General features: G+C 35.9%; 1 protein-coding gene across 1 annotated transcript; it reads left to right on the top strand.

Moving 5' to 3' along the window:
- Positions 1 to 15: 15 nt before the first annotated feature.
- DECR1 (2,4-dienoyl CoA reductase 1, mitochondrial) lies at positions 16 to 11,726 on the top strand. Its single transcript, XM_010286219.1, has 10 exons — positions 16 to 22; positions 1,590 to 1,792; positions 2,761 to 2,818; positions 2,965 to 3,051; positions 4,984 to 5,131; positions 7,371 to 7,470; positions 8,744 to 8,816; positions 10,911 to 11,057; positions 11,374 to 11,436; positions 11,534 to 11,726. Exons 2-10 carry the CDS (start codon positions 1,671 to 1,673, stop codon positions 11,591 to 11,593), a joined length of 858 nt encoding a protein of 285 aa, XP_010284521.1. The 5' UTR covers positions 16 to 22; positions 1,590 to 1,670; the 3' UTR covers positions 11,594 to 11,726.
- The last annotated feature ends 402 nt before the right edge of the window (positions 11,727 to 12,128 follow it).

Genomic DNA, 12,128 nt, shown 5'->3' with positions numbered 1-12,128 from the left:
TTCCTTCTCCGGCACCGGGAGGGTAAGACGCTCTCTGCTCTGGTGGGAACGAGGGCAGTCGGCCAGCGCCTCGGGGGTGCTCCGCCACCGCCTCCCCCGGGGCTGCCCGGGCGCCTTTTTCCCGTCAGAGGGCAGGGCGGGTCCCTGTTCGCAGAGAGAGGTGCGGCCTCTGCTCCCCTGGACGTGGCCCCCGGCCCCGCCGCAAGGCAGTTCCCGTTTCTCTCCCATTTCAGTATGGGCTGCGGAGGCATCGCTATCGCCCTTTAGTCCCTATGGGGAAGTTGTGCGGTGCCATTTAGGTGAATGGTTTGAATGTTGCCGTCCAGGCAGTGAGATGGCTGATTCGTATAGGTGTTGCTGGAGGCCATTTCTAGTGAGTTCTGCCCAGGCTTAGTCCTTCTTGCCATTGACTGCGTGTATGCTTCTGAGAGGGCCTTCTGCAGTAATGTCATGATTCACTTCTACCCCCCGGGTGAGGGTTGTTTTTTGTTTTGTTCATGTTTTGTTTTTTTTTCTTTTAAAGCTATTTAGTGGCTTCTTTATAGCTATTTATACCTGAGGTTTAATTTAAAACCTTGACCTTAAATGGAATTATTAAATTGAGTGAATCCTGTCATGGAAGCCCCCTGTGCAAGCTAGTAACAAGACAGTAGCTGTCTCATTAAAAGATTGCTGAATTATACCAACTTTACTGGCTGCTTGATATCGTTACTTTATTCATTTTGGTGCAGTCTTCTTGCCTGCCACTGCTGTGGCCTGCTCTCTCCTCTTCCTCCCCCAAGCAGGAGGAAAGCTGCTTGTGGGGTTTCAGTAATGGTGAGCAAGAGGAGCAGGCTGTGTCCGTCACTGACAGAGCCCCTGGTCACAGAAAAGGCAGTGCTGTGTGGGGCTTACCTCTGGTTATCTCCTTATGCTGGAGGAAGAGGGAGGCCAAATGCTGTCTGGATTTGCAGTCTCTGCCATGAGCTGAATTTCTCCAGAGGGAGCCTTTCTCTCTCCCTGCATAGCAGCTCCGGTAGTGATTGGGACAACGCTCATGGATTTTGATTCTGCCCTGTTCTCTGGTAAAGAACAGTGTTTCGTCCACTACAGTAGTAAAGGATCAAAGCCTTGAAGCTACTACTGAAGCTTTTGAGTTTGTAAATACATAGATATGTAATCTCAGAATCACATGGATTTGTTAGGGCTAAACTCTTTACGCATAAAGTACGGTGTATCTATGAGAATCTGAAACTCAGATCCTGCTGGGTATCTGTAATTACTTGGTAATAGTTTTCCACTATTTTTCCACACTTCAGTGAAAGTGACAGACATAAGAATAACTAACAAAAAAACATGATTAAAATATTTTTTTCAATAGTTCTCTAGTTGAAATTGAATGTCTGAAAATAGCTCAGGTGCTTTCCTAGTCTAGTATGAGCATTTATGTGAAGATCTGTGCGTTTTAGTATAATACAATCTAATAATTCTTGCATTCAGTTTATAGTAAGGCAGTTATGGTTGTTACCTCCACTACCGTAAGAATATTTAATCTTATGTAACAGTCCTGTATAAAGAAATGAGAAAAAATTAACTTTCCTCTTTTTCAGTTTTTCAGCCGTGGACCAAATGTGCTGCATCAAGACAGCAATGCACCCCAAGCTGCATTCTTTTCACCTCTTCAAAAAGTGATGTTGCCACCAAATACCTTTCAAGGGAAAGTGGCCTTTATAACTGGTGGGGGTACCGGGATTGGAAAAGGCATGACAACAACTTTGTCCAGTTTAGGTGCCAAGTGTGTTATAGCAAGCCGGTAAATATTAATGAAGATGTTTTAGAGCTTTAATTTAGTACTGAATGCTGAATGGATCTGTTTTCTTCTTCATAACGGATCTTGCTTTCTTCTTCATAAACTGGATAAATGTATTCTGTTTGCTCTATTTCAGTACACTTTTAAATTATAATGTCATATTGTAAATACCAGAAACTTGCAGATCCATTTACAGATTTCTACTGGTGTAACCAGCAGTAGGAAGAAATAAACTAAATGCATTTCCATGAAATGCGATAGCAAAATAAACACAGAATATTAGACATAAATTTAACTAAAGCCTAAATGAGAACAAAAAATTGAAATGGCCATCTTGCAGGTGTTCTTGATACAGTTTTGAACTGCAAGAAAGAATTAAAGCCATTCTGCATAATTCTTACAACTTTAAAAACAGCCCTGATTTTCCCTTAATGAGGATGATCTTTCAGCAGTTCCTTTAAGTAGCACTAAAGACTAGAAAAACAACCTAATTTTTAATAAAAATAAACAAAAATGTTGTGACATTTGTCCAAACAGTGGTTTAGATACTTAATTTTAAATCTGAATATGTAAGTCCCTTCTAAAATACTAGTAGAGTAGTAGCTAAAGCTGTTTGTTATGATTATGTACTCAGAATGAAAATACTTTTTCTAGCTTATCACATTTGATTAGCTTAAGATAGTCTCTTACTGATTTCTGAGTTGCTTTGAAGTCTCTTACTCATTTCTGAGTTGCTTTGAAGTAGCACTAACTAGAAATTACTTAGATTTAAAGTTTTCTTCCAGAAAGTTAGTGATTAAACTTAGTTTTTATCTTAAGACTCAATTTTAATGAAAATCAGCAACACGCACATGCGTGCACATGTTTTAAGTTGTAGCTCATATTTGCTCAGAAAAAATAACCAGATTTTATTGATCTGAATTGTAATTGCATTTAACTGAAATTTAGTGATGTTGTATACTTACTTCTAGGAAGCTCGATGTTTTGAAAGGAGCAGCAGAAGAAATTTCTTCTAAAACAGGGAATAAGGTAAATTTTTACAGAATTGTGAATATGTTAGTTGTGATACTTTAAATGATTATAGGCTTTTTATGCATTTATGTGCTTCTGTGGGCTTGTTTAATTTGAGTGATACAGTTTTGAAGTCTTACGGCTGCCTTTCTGATATTATATAGGTTCATGCCATCCAGTGTGATGTGAGAGATCCAGTTTCTGTTAAGAATGCTGTTGCTGAAATAATCCAAGTGGCAGGGCATCCTGATGTAAGTATTCTAGTGAAAGGAGAGAACTTCAGTCTTTATTACTGAAAATACTTTGCATAGTAGGTATGAAGAAAATGACTATGATATGTAAAGACACACCAGACGAAAAGTAACAGTGTTTCAAGATAAAGCTAATCTTCACAGTTAGACTGGTTACTCTGTTCCTGGGGTTCTTAAAATACTTAATAGCCAAAGAGACAGTGTGGTGTTGACCTTACTCTAAGGAATAACATTTTCTTTGTAAACACTGGGACATTTATGATGGTATTCTTTGAATTAATTAAGTGAACAGAATATTGCCCTTAAATCCTCCTGAAAAGGTGATTTACTTGTGTTGGTACCGAATTACACCTGTTGATTATTAACAGAATATCTCACAAATTAGAAAGGGAAGTAATGATAAATGCCTTCTTTGGTGCTTGCTTAACTTATTAAAATACACAAAGAAGGTTCCAACTTGAAAACTGAGTTCTCATCGTGAAAAAAAAAATCTTCAGTGAAGCTAAGCATCTGTTTTTTAATAGTTTGGCACAAAACACAGAGCTCTTTAAGTCAGACTGTTGCTTTGAAAAGGCTAGTGTGGTGGAGTCTGAACAGTGATAGGTGCCAAATTCTGATTTCATCGTGAGAGAAACAATTCATATGCTGCTAGCTGATAGAAAATGTGATGAGGATATTAACATCAATGTAAAGGCTAGTCAGTGAGATTTAAAACTGTTTACTGTAGGTTTAAAACTGTCATATGTGTATTGTAGACATTTTCTGTTCACTGATAGCTTCCTATAGATGTGGAAGAGAACCTACTGAATTCTAATTGTGGTAAGAAGTGAAGAAACTATTTCTCACAGCTGTATGCTATAACAGTGCTATAAAATACGGCAACCCACTGTCCTGATTTGTAGACAAGATGCTCTGGATATTATTTTGACTACTAGTTACTGAAGTTCTTGGCCAAAGCACATCATGATCTCCAGCTTTTAAGTGTGTGCAGAGAGGGAGGAGACTTCTTCCTATATATTACATTTTTAGTATACCAGTAATTTTCTGAATAAATACTTCCCATGACTTGTTCTTTACAAGCATTTCCTTTATCTTTAATTTCACATATTCTGTGTGTTTAAGAGAGAATGCAGAGTAAATTGAATAGTCAGTTCTTCTTGTCTAGTTTTTCTCTTGGTGACAGACATGACATGTATGTTTATGAATACTGCAAAGCCTGGGTGTCACTGACACTGTGCATGTGAGATCTCAAAGATACAAGTTAATAGGAGTATCCTATTCCTTCTAGCTTTGTTCTGTTCTTTCTGTCCACAAGACTGTTACTCCCAATTGAAACCAATCATTCTTTTGTCATATGGATTGTTTTGACGAAAAGGGATGGATATATGTCTATTCTAAAGAAGTTTTGTAGTAGTTGCTTACAGTTCACTATATTATGATACTCCCTTTGTCATGACTGATTAGACTTCTTCTTATGCCACAGTCAGCTTTAGTCATCAGGTTCCCTGAACTTCTTTTGCTTTTATTCCCATGCATTCATTATGTTAAATATGGTGTGTGACCTTGGAACTTAGTGGGGACAAACTTTTCTTTCAGGATGCGCTTGAGACACTGTGGAAAGTAGCGACTTAAGTCACCCTCTACACTTAAAGTTCCTCAGTACTAGACTAGTAACTACAGCAGTTTGGAAATACAGCTCATTTTCTGTTACTGATACATATCTATGCTGCAGATGTTAAAATTTCTGATGGGTAATTTTCTCTGTCTCTTTCTCCTCCCTTGCCCCATATATCCTTTGATGAGGATATTTTCACTTTTCTACCTGGAAACGCTAAGTTCCTTGTAAATTCTTTGCTTTTCTCTCAGGAAGAGTTATTTTTAGTTAACTCTTAGGTTTTCCTTCACGTGTTGGTTTTCCTTCATGTGTTTCAGGTTGTGATAAACAACGCAGCTGGAAACTTTATCTCCCCTTCTGAACGACTTTCTGCTAATGCATGGAAAACGATAACTGATATTGTGCTTAATGGTACTGCTTTTGTAACTCTGGAAATCGCAAAGGAGCTCATTAAAGTAAAAAAAGGTATCTTAAGATAAATGGTAACTAAGCCTTGTGACATAATATTATTACTTGCTTTCCTTGCCTTACTGTTATGATAACCAGTTTTGAAAGTTTGAAGAGAAACACAGTTTTTAACATTCTTAGATCTTTTCTAGAAAAAAACTTCATTTTGAGTAAAGCTGTGCTTAAATATCACACAGTAGAACTGGCTAGCAATTACTTCATTGTATAATCTGCCCTTAAAATTGGACCTAGAGGCCATGAGGTTGAATATAAAAATCTGATTGCAGGGTTTGTGCTAGTTGTAAAATATTTTTAAAATATAAAAAATAAGGCTTTGTTTAAAACATATGCTGTTATTTCTTTTGAGTCTTCTTATCTGTGTTGGTTTCATTGAGTAACTGAACATATGGCATTTATTTAAATGAACAGCAAGTCATGATATCACTTTGAATTTTCTTCCTACACTTAAATAAAGAAAGTTCACAGCTGTGGTATTTGACTAATAGCACTAGAGAATACTACCTTTGAGATAATTTGAAAAAGAAATTCAAAATCGGAATCAGTATTAGGTTTTATTTTTCCACGTGTAATTCTTAGTTCTAGGCTGCCTTGGAGTTTTAATACAATAAATGCAGCTTTAAAAATGCCTTTGTCTCTGCTGCTGTTGCATGATAAACTGCTTTCCTTGCTTCCACCCTCAAATAGCCATATCTGGAAATCATTCACCCTTATGTTGTCTCTCCTCCTTTCACTTCTAAGTTTCCAAAACATGTGAATTTCTTTGCTGTTACTTGCATGCCTTCTTTTTAGGGGATTTCATCTGTACATAAGACACTTTAGGTAATTATTTCTTTAAGACGTGGTTTGGCAAGTAAATCAAGTGTACCTGTTTGTCCTCTCATGCTCCAGCTTAATTTTCTTTTTATTTGCTTGTTTTTTTAAGTTTGAGCAGGGACTTTAGTTTCTGAAGTGACAGAGATGCTATCCCATGCAAATATTTTAGAACAGTTTGTGAGCTTGCTATACATCTGACAGTCAGTAGAACACTGGCATATCCTTTAGATCTGCAGCATGACCTACATTAAACCTAATTTAGTAAATAATAAAAGTGCTCTGCTCTGCTTTTAGACTCTTAAGTTTGTACTGGCATTTAAAGGGATTTGTAATCTGCTAGTGCCTTATTTATTTATGCATTAAATTTTACAAAATGAGAGGAGTTAATTGGTTAGATATTGTCCATTTTATGAATATAGGCTTTAGAAATAAAAATTTTGAATGAACGGAAGTGTACTTTAAACTTTAGAGCTGTAAATTTATCAGTCATTCTTGCTTCTGTGTTAAGTTCACCCAACTCACCTCTATTTGACCTGAATTTTAAAAATTCTATGGTTTAATTCTGCAAAATGTATAATTAACAGTCAGCTCTAGATAACTGCAGAGTTGTTCTGTGTGTTTTTGCCTGTGTTGATTTTTCTTTTCAAAGTCTCTCACTGTATACTGCTTCTTTATAAATAGGGTCCATGGTTTCTGGATATCTGCTGGCATTTCTGTCAGTGCTTCTTTGTGGTTCTCTTTAGTTTCTCCTGTGTAACATTACTGTAATGTTTTAACTGAGTATCTATTTCATTGTCACATACATTCTATCAGTAACATATTGTTTTAGAAATACCCCTTGGGTAGCTATTCTAATTAAATTATTTTTAAAATGCACTAAGTAGAACAAGTTATTTTAGTTACTGTGGCGTAAGTAGTGATCTGTCATGCCTTGTCCTCCATTTCCCAGTTACAATAAGTTCATGCTAGTCATTGATCAGACAGTTAGAATTTGCTGGCTTCTACAAAAGAAAGATTAAACAGTTTCAGTTTCTGTTATTTTCCATAATATTTTTTGCTAAATCTGTTATAAAATATAACATATAAAATCGAGTGATCTTTTTATTGTAAAGTTTGTTGTGATAATAATGGGGAAAAAGTTATGCAGGTTAACTCATCAACAGCTATTTACACTTAGGTGGAACAAATCTTATCATTCATGGAAAAGAGGGAACTGAAGTAAAAAAGCTTGAAAGCAAAGCTTCTAAGGCGAGATTTTTCAAATACCGTTTTGCAACCCAGAGTGAAATGGCACCCCTAACACTTGAGCTGCAAACTTCTGTACCACTGATGTTTCTTTTTACCTTAAGTTCCGAGTTAGATCTTCGTGCATTTTTTGTTTGTTTGGTGTGGGGTTATTTTTCAAATGTTTTTTCAACTTCAGGAGCAGCGTTCCTGGCTATTACAACAATTTATGCAGAGAGTGGTTCAGGATTTGTGTTGCCAAGCGCCTCTGCCAAAGCTGGTGTAGAAGCAATGAGCAAGTGAGTATTGTAGCAAAATGTGTGTTCTGCTTTTCACATCCTCGAGATAGGATAATTGATCTATAAAAATGGAATTAGTTGGTGTAGGCCTCCTATTCCATTGTATCATAAGAGAACCTTCCAGCCTCCAGTATCTTAGCAAGAAAATAGTACACTGACAGCTTCTTACAGGAGGAAGTATTAACTGCTATTATTGTGATGAATTTTATCCCAAGGACGAGATAAGGACAAATGGAACTACTTCTTTTGGCAATAGCAAGTTCTAAAGTTTCAATTACAGAGTTTCAATAATCAGGTTCTCTTGTGTTCTCATAGGCAAATCAGCACTTAAAGACAGCTATTAGGGGAACTGTTCAAGTTCTATAGTGCGTTCCACTTTCTCTTGTCTTGGGAAAAGATGTGCTTGTATTTGAGTGGACTATACTGTTGCTTCACCTTTCTAGTTTCATAAAGAAATGTGTTTCCTATCACTATTTTGAATTAAGGTCTTGCAGTTATACTTAATTCAGAACAGTATCATGTGACATATCCATGTTATTCAGCAAATAAAAGGTTTTCTGTCATTATTCTATACGGCAGTCCTTCATAGCAAATAGATCCTCCTCTGCACTTTGTCAGAAGGAATTGAATAGTTTGGCAGCCTGTTAGTAACTAGAATTCTTTATCAGAAAAAAAATGAGGGAATGAGTGATGGTCTTGATTTCTGTTCTATAGAGCTGTAACTGAAGTGTGTACTTTTCAGAGACTTATGACCCAGCTAGTTTATTCATCATAGTAGATGATATATCTGAAGTACTGCTTATGCAGAGAAAATGTTGCCATAAACCCAAATTATTTTACTGGTCCCATTTTAGAATGTAACCTCTGTTTTGTGTTATTTCAAAACATCTAATGTGAGAGCTATGTTGAAGATGTTAGCAATGTATACTTGTGGCATAGTCGAAATTACCATAGAAAGATGCTGTCCTAACAGTTGTTTGTCAAGGAGTTTAGGTGCCAGAATCATCTGTATGATTTGTGAGGGAGAAAGAATTGCTTCTTAATGCTGCTTTATCTATGATGCATCTATTAAAGCAATATTCCTCTGTGAATGATTTTTTTTTTTCCGCCTCTGAAATGTTTTTCAGAACAAAAAAACCCCTTACGTAGAAATGCCTGTTTCAGGAAAATGATAGTATTTACACATTCAATTAAGTTTTAAATTTTTTTTATTAATAGCATTATTAAAATACTGTGTTTAAAATATTGATGCATTCTGTTAATGAATTTTTAGGTCTCTTGCGGCTGAATGGGGTAAATATGGCATGAGATTCAATGTGATTCAACCAGGTCCAATAAAAACAAAGGTACATAGCATGAAGCGAAACACAGCCTTGAACGCTTTGTAGTACAGACTTAACATTAAGATGTCTAATCTTTTCTGTAACTGTTAAATTCAAGTATGATTTCCTTGGTAGTCAAGACTGTGCTGGAATATTGAACACACCACCTCTCAATAATTCTTTTGTAAAATAGAATTTCTTGAACTTCTGAAACCTGCCACTGCCCCTTCTACTACACTGATATAAATGAGACCTTTTTTTAGTGCTTCAAAGAAATGATGTGTCAAAATATTTAATGTCGATTCTTACCAACTGTACGTACCGAGTTTGTAAAGTGAAGTGAATTCTTACACTTGATGGAGTACAAGTGCTTATTCTGCTTGAACTCCTAATTTTTAAACAAAACATCTCATCAATTCCAAAATTTCAGACTTTCTTTTAGGTATATGAGAACAGGATCTCACTAGTTTTGTTGAAAATCACAAAACTAGAAAGAATACAACTGTCAGCAAAGACATGTGAAGCTTTGATATGAGTGAGAAGGAGGACTGAAAGGTTTGAAGGAAGTAATCCAGACCAGCTGGAACAGGAGGAAAAAAAGAGTAGTCCTGCAAGAGGAGAGAGAAGGATTTGTTTCACATTGAATCAAAATACTACAATTATGAGCAGTAACACCTAATAATGGTATTACAGCTACCTGTAAAATGTTTCACAGTTGGTTTTGCTGCTGTTTTGAGGGTAGGGGTGCAGGGTTGCTTCTTTTCTCCTTTTTTTTTTTTTTTTTTTTCCTTTTTTCCTCCTTTTTTCCTCTTGTCAGTATTAGATGCCTCATTGGACAACTCAGTTTTACCTTTCTTTGACTGTATAGAAAGGTAAGTGGCGGTATCAGCAGGGTTGTAAGAATGTTGAAACAACATTGCAGGATCAGACCAGAAGTCCGCCAGGCCTTGTATCTGGTGGATTTTTAGGCAAGAGTAGAAGAAAAACATTTAATGACGTTTCTTCTTTATGTCTCCAGCCTCTGGCAGTGTATGGCCCAGGGAGTTTGACACAGTTAATATCTCTTCATATTGTAATCACCTTGATGGATTTTTTTTCTCCCATTAGTCTCCTGTTCCTTTTTCAATGCATATAAACTTTTGGCATCTACTATATCATATGGCAAGATCACTTTGATGCATAGATTCTCATAATTTTTGGCAAGTTAACTGCTTTAAATGTCAATATTGCTAACTCTTGATAATGTTTCTGGTTTAAACTAATAGCATATATCCCACTCGAGGTACTGTGTGTTCTTAATAAAGTACTACATTGTTTATACTGGTTCCAAGTTAAAATTTCCCTGAAAGCATAAAAAGGCAGGTCGGCTTTACTTAAAACAGCATATTGCAAAATCGAGGCTTTCTGGCGTGGCAATAGAAGACTTAAATGGTGTGTGTGCGGCCATGATTACATAAATTAGTGTGCTTTAACACTCATAACTTCAGTAACTTAACATAAATGTTACTAATACATTTCTGATTTTGCCTGAGAGGGTTGTTTCCGTGTGGAGGAGCAAGGAAGAACAAAAAACCTCTTCTGTTTCCCATGCCATTATAAGTTATTCAAATACTAAAACTTCCAGTGACTTAGCTGAGTTCTAGCCATCGGTGCAATTTAACCAAACTTGATTTTTCTTTTTTGTTCTTTTCAGCTTTACTTAAAACTCTGTGTTGTGTATAATTTTTCTGTCACTTTGCTGCTCCTCTTCTCTCCTTGTTCCTCCCCCCTGTCCATGCAGCAATTTTGCATCTTGCTTATTTCCTCAAATGTTTATCAAGGATGTTTGGGAAACAAAGATTATTAACCCCTTTTGTTTTTCATAGATAGACAGTGGGTGACTATCCTAAACATGTTAAATTCCATCTTATTACCCTCAGTAGATGCATATCTGTGCAACAGAGATAAATTCCATTTTCTGTTCCCTACTTTTTCATCCTACTGACAAAGATGCTATAGACAGTTTACTTACAAATGTAAACCTCCATATTGTTTATGCAGAGTCAAATCTTTGTTGGATTTTAATTTCAGGTATAGTTATAACTTTTTTTTTCCCCATATGTTTCCCTTATTTCTCAGGGTGCTTTTAGCCGTCTTGACCCAACAGGCACATTTGAGAAGAAAATTATTGAGAGGATTCCCTGTGGCCGTCTGGGAACTGTAGAAGAAATTGCAAATCTTGCTGCCTATTTCTGCAGTGACTATGCAAGCTGGGTTAATGGAGCAGTAAGTTTTAGCTGATCTTGTTTATACAATTAACCTGATGGTGGTCTGTGTTTTGGTGATATTTTTTAAAGCCTCAGTTTCAGAAATGAGACAAAAACTGTTACTTTGAAATTCTTTACAAGCATTATTACCCTTTTAATTTGTAATACATGGTAGTTAGTACCTTTAAAAAGAACTTTTAAAAGTTACTGAATTACATTATTTTGAACATGGGTTTTTCTGATTCAAATCAATAGAAATTACTTTCACACCTCATAACAAGGGAATGCTACAGAAAACCCACTATTAGTAAATACACTGCTTATGCTTTTTCTAGGTTATTAGAATGGATGGTGGAGAATATGTTTCTATGGCAGGAGAATTCAATGATTTGAAGAAGGTATTAAATTCCTTGCTTGCTATTTTACATTCAAACAAATACTCAGATGTGTAACTATTTTATGTAATTCGAATAAAATGCTCTTTTCTTTTACTAGGTTACCAAAGAGCAGTGGGATATGATGGAAGCAATGATTAGAAAAACAAAAGGCTCGTAATGTATGTAACTGTATGGTGGAGATTTTTGGAAATGAACCACTACATTTTAATGAATATTTAGAAATAACCAATTGAGAAATAGCCTTCAAAATCTTTTGTATGCCAATTTCAGTAAAATATTTTGAAATGGTCATATTTTAAATATAGTATGTGTATTCTTCCCATCTACAATCTAATCTGTTGCCAATAGTGAACAACAGTTGTTCACTGAAATTTTGTTGTGCTTTACATTATGTCTTATATAGCCATGCTATGGTCTACAATTATCTTTTTTAAAAAATATTTCATAGTTTTGGTTTCTCAGATACATGTCTTCACACTTCAGTAATAGGTTCTAAACTTGCAAATAACAATGTTTCAAGTTATCCGCAGGACTGCATACACTGAGATAAGATGTAACTCCTGTGGTTACTTAGAAACTCTTGAAATACATAACCATCTTGGTCTCATCTTTTGCTGACATTTTCAGTCTGTTAATTATCTTGTGCTGAACTTTAAAAATGGCATTTAAGGACTAGCAGTGCCTTTCTAGGG

This window comes from Phaethon lepturus, unplaced genomic scaffold (assembly GCF_000687285.1).
Source record: "Phaethon lepturus isolate BGI_N335 unplaced genomic scaffold, ASM68728v1 Scaffold56230, whole genome shotgun sequence".
Lineage (NCBI taxonomy): Eukaryota > Metazoa > Chordata > Aves > Phaethontiformes > Phaethontidae > Phaethon > Phaethon lepturus.
The sequence above is the reverse complement of the archived record's forward strand: the minus strand, read 5'-3'. Positions and strand labels throughout refer to the sequence as shown.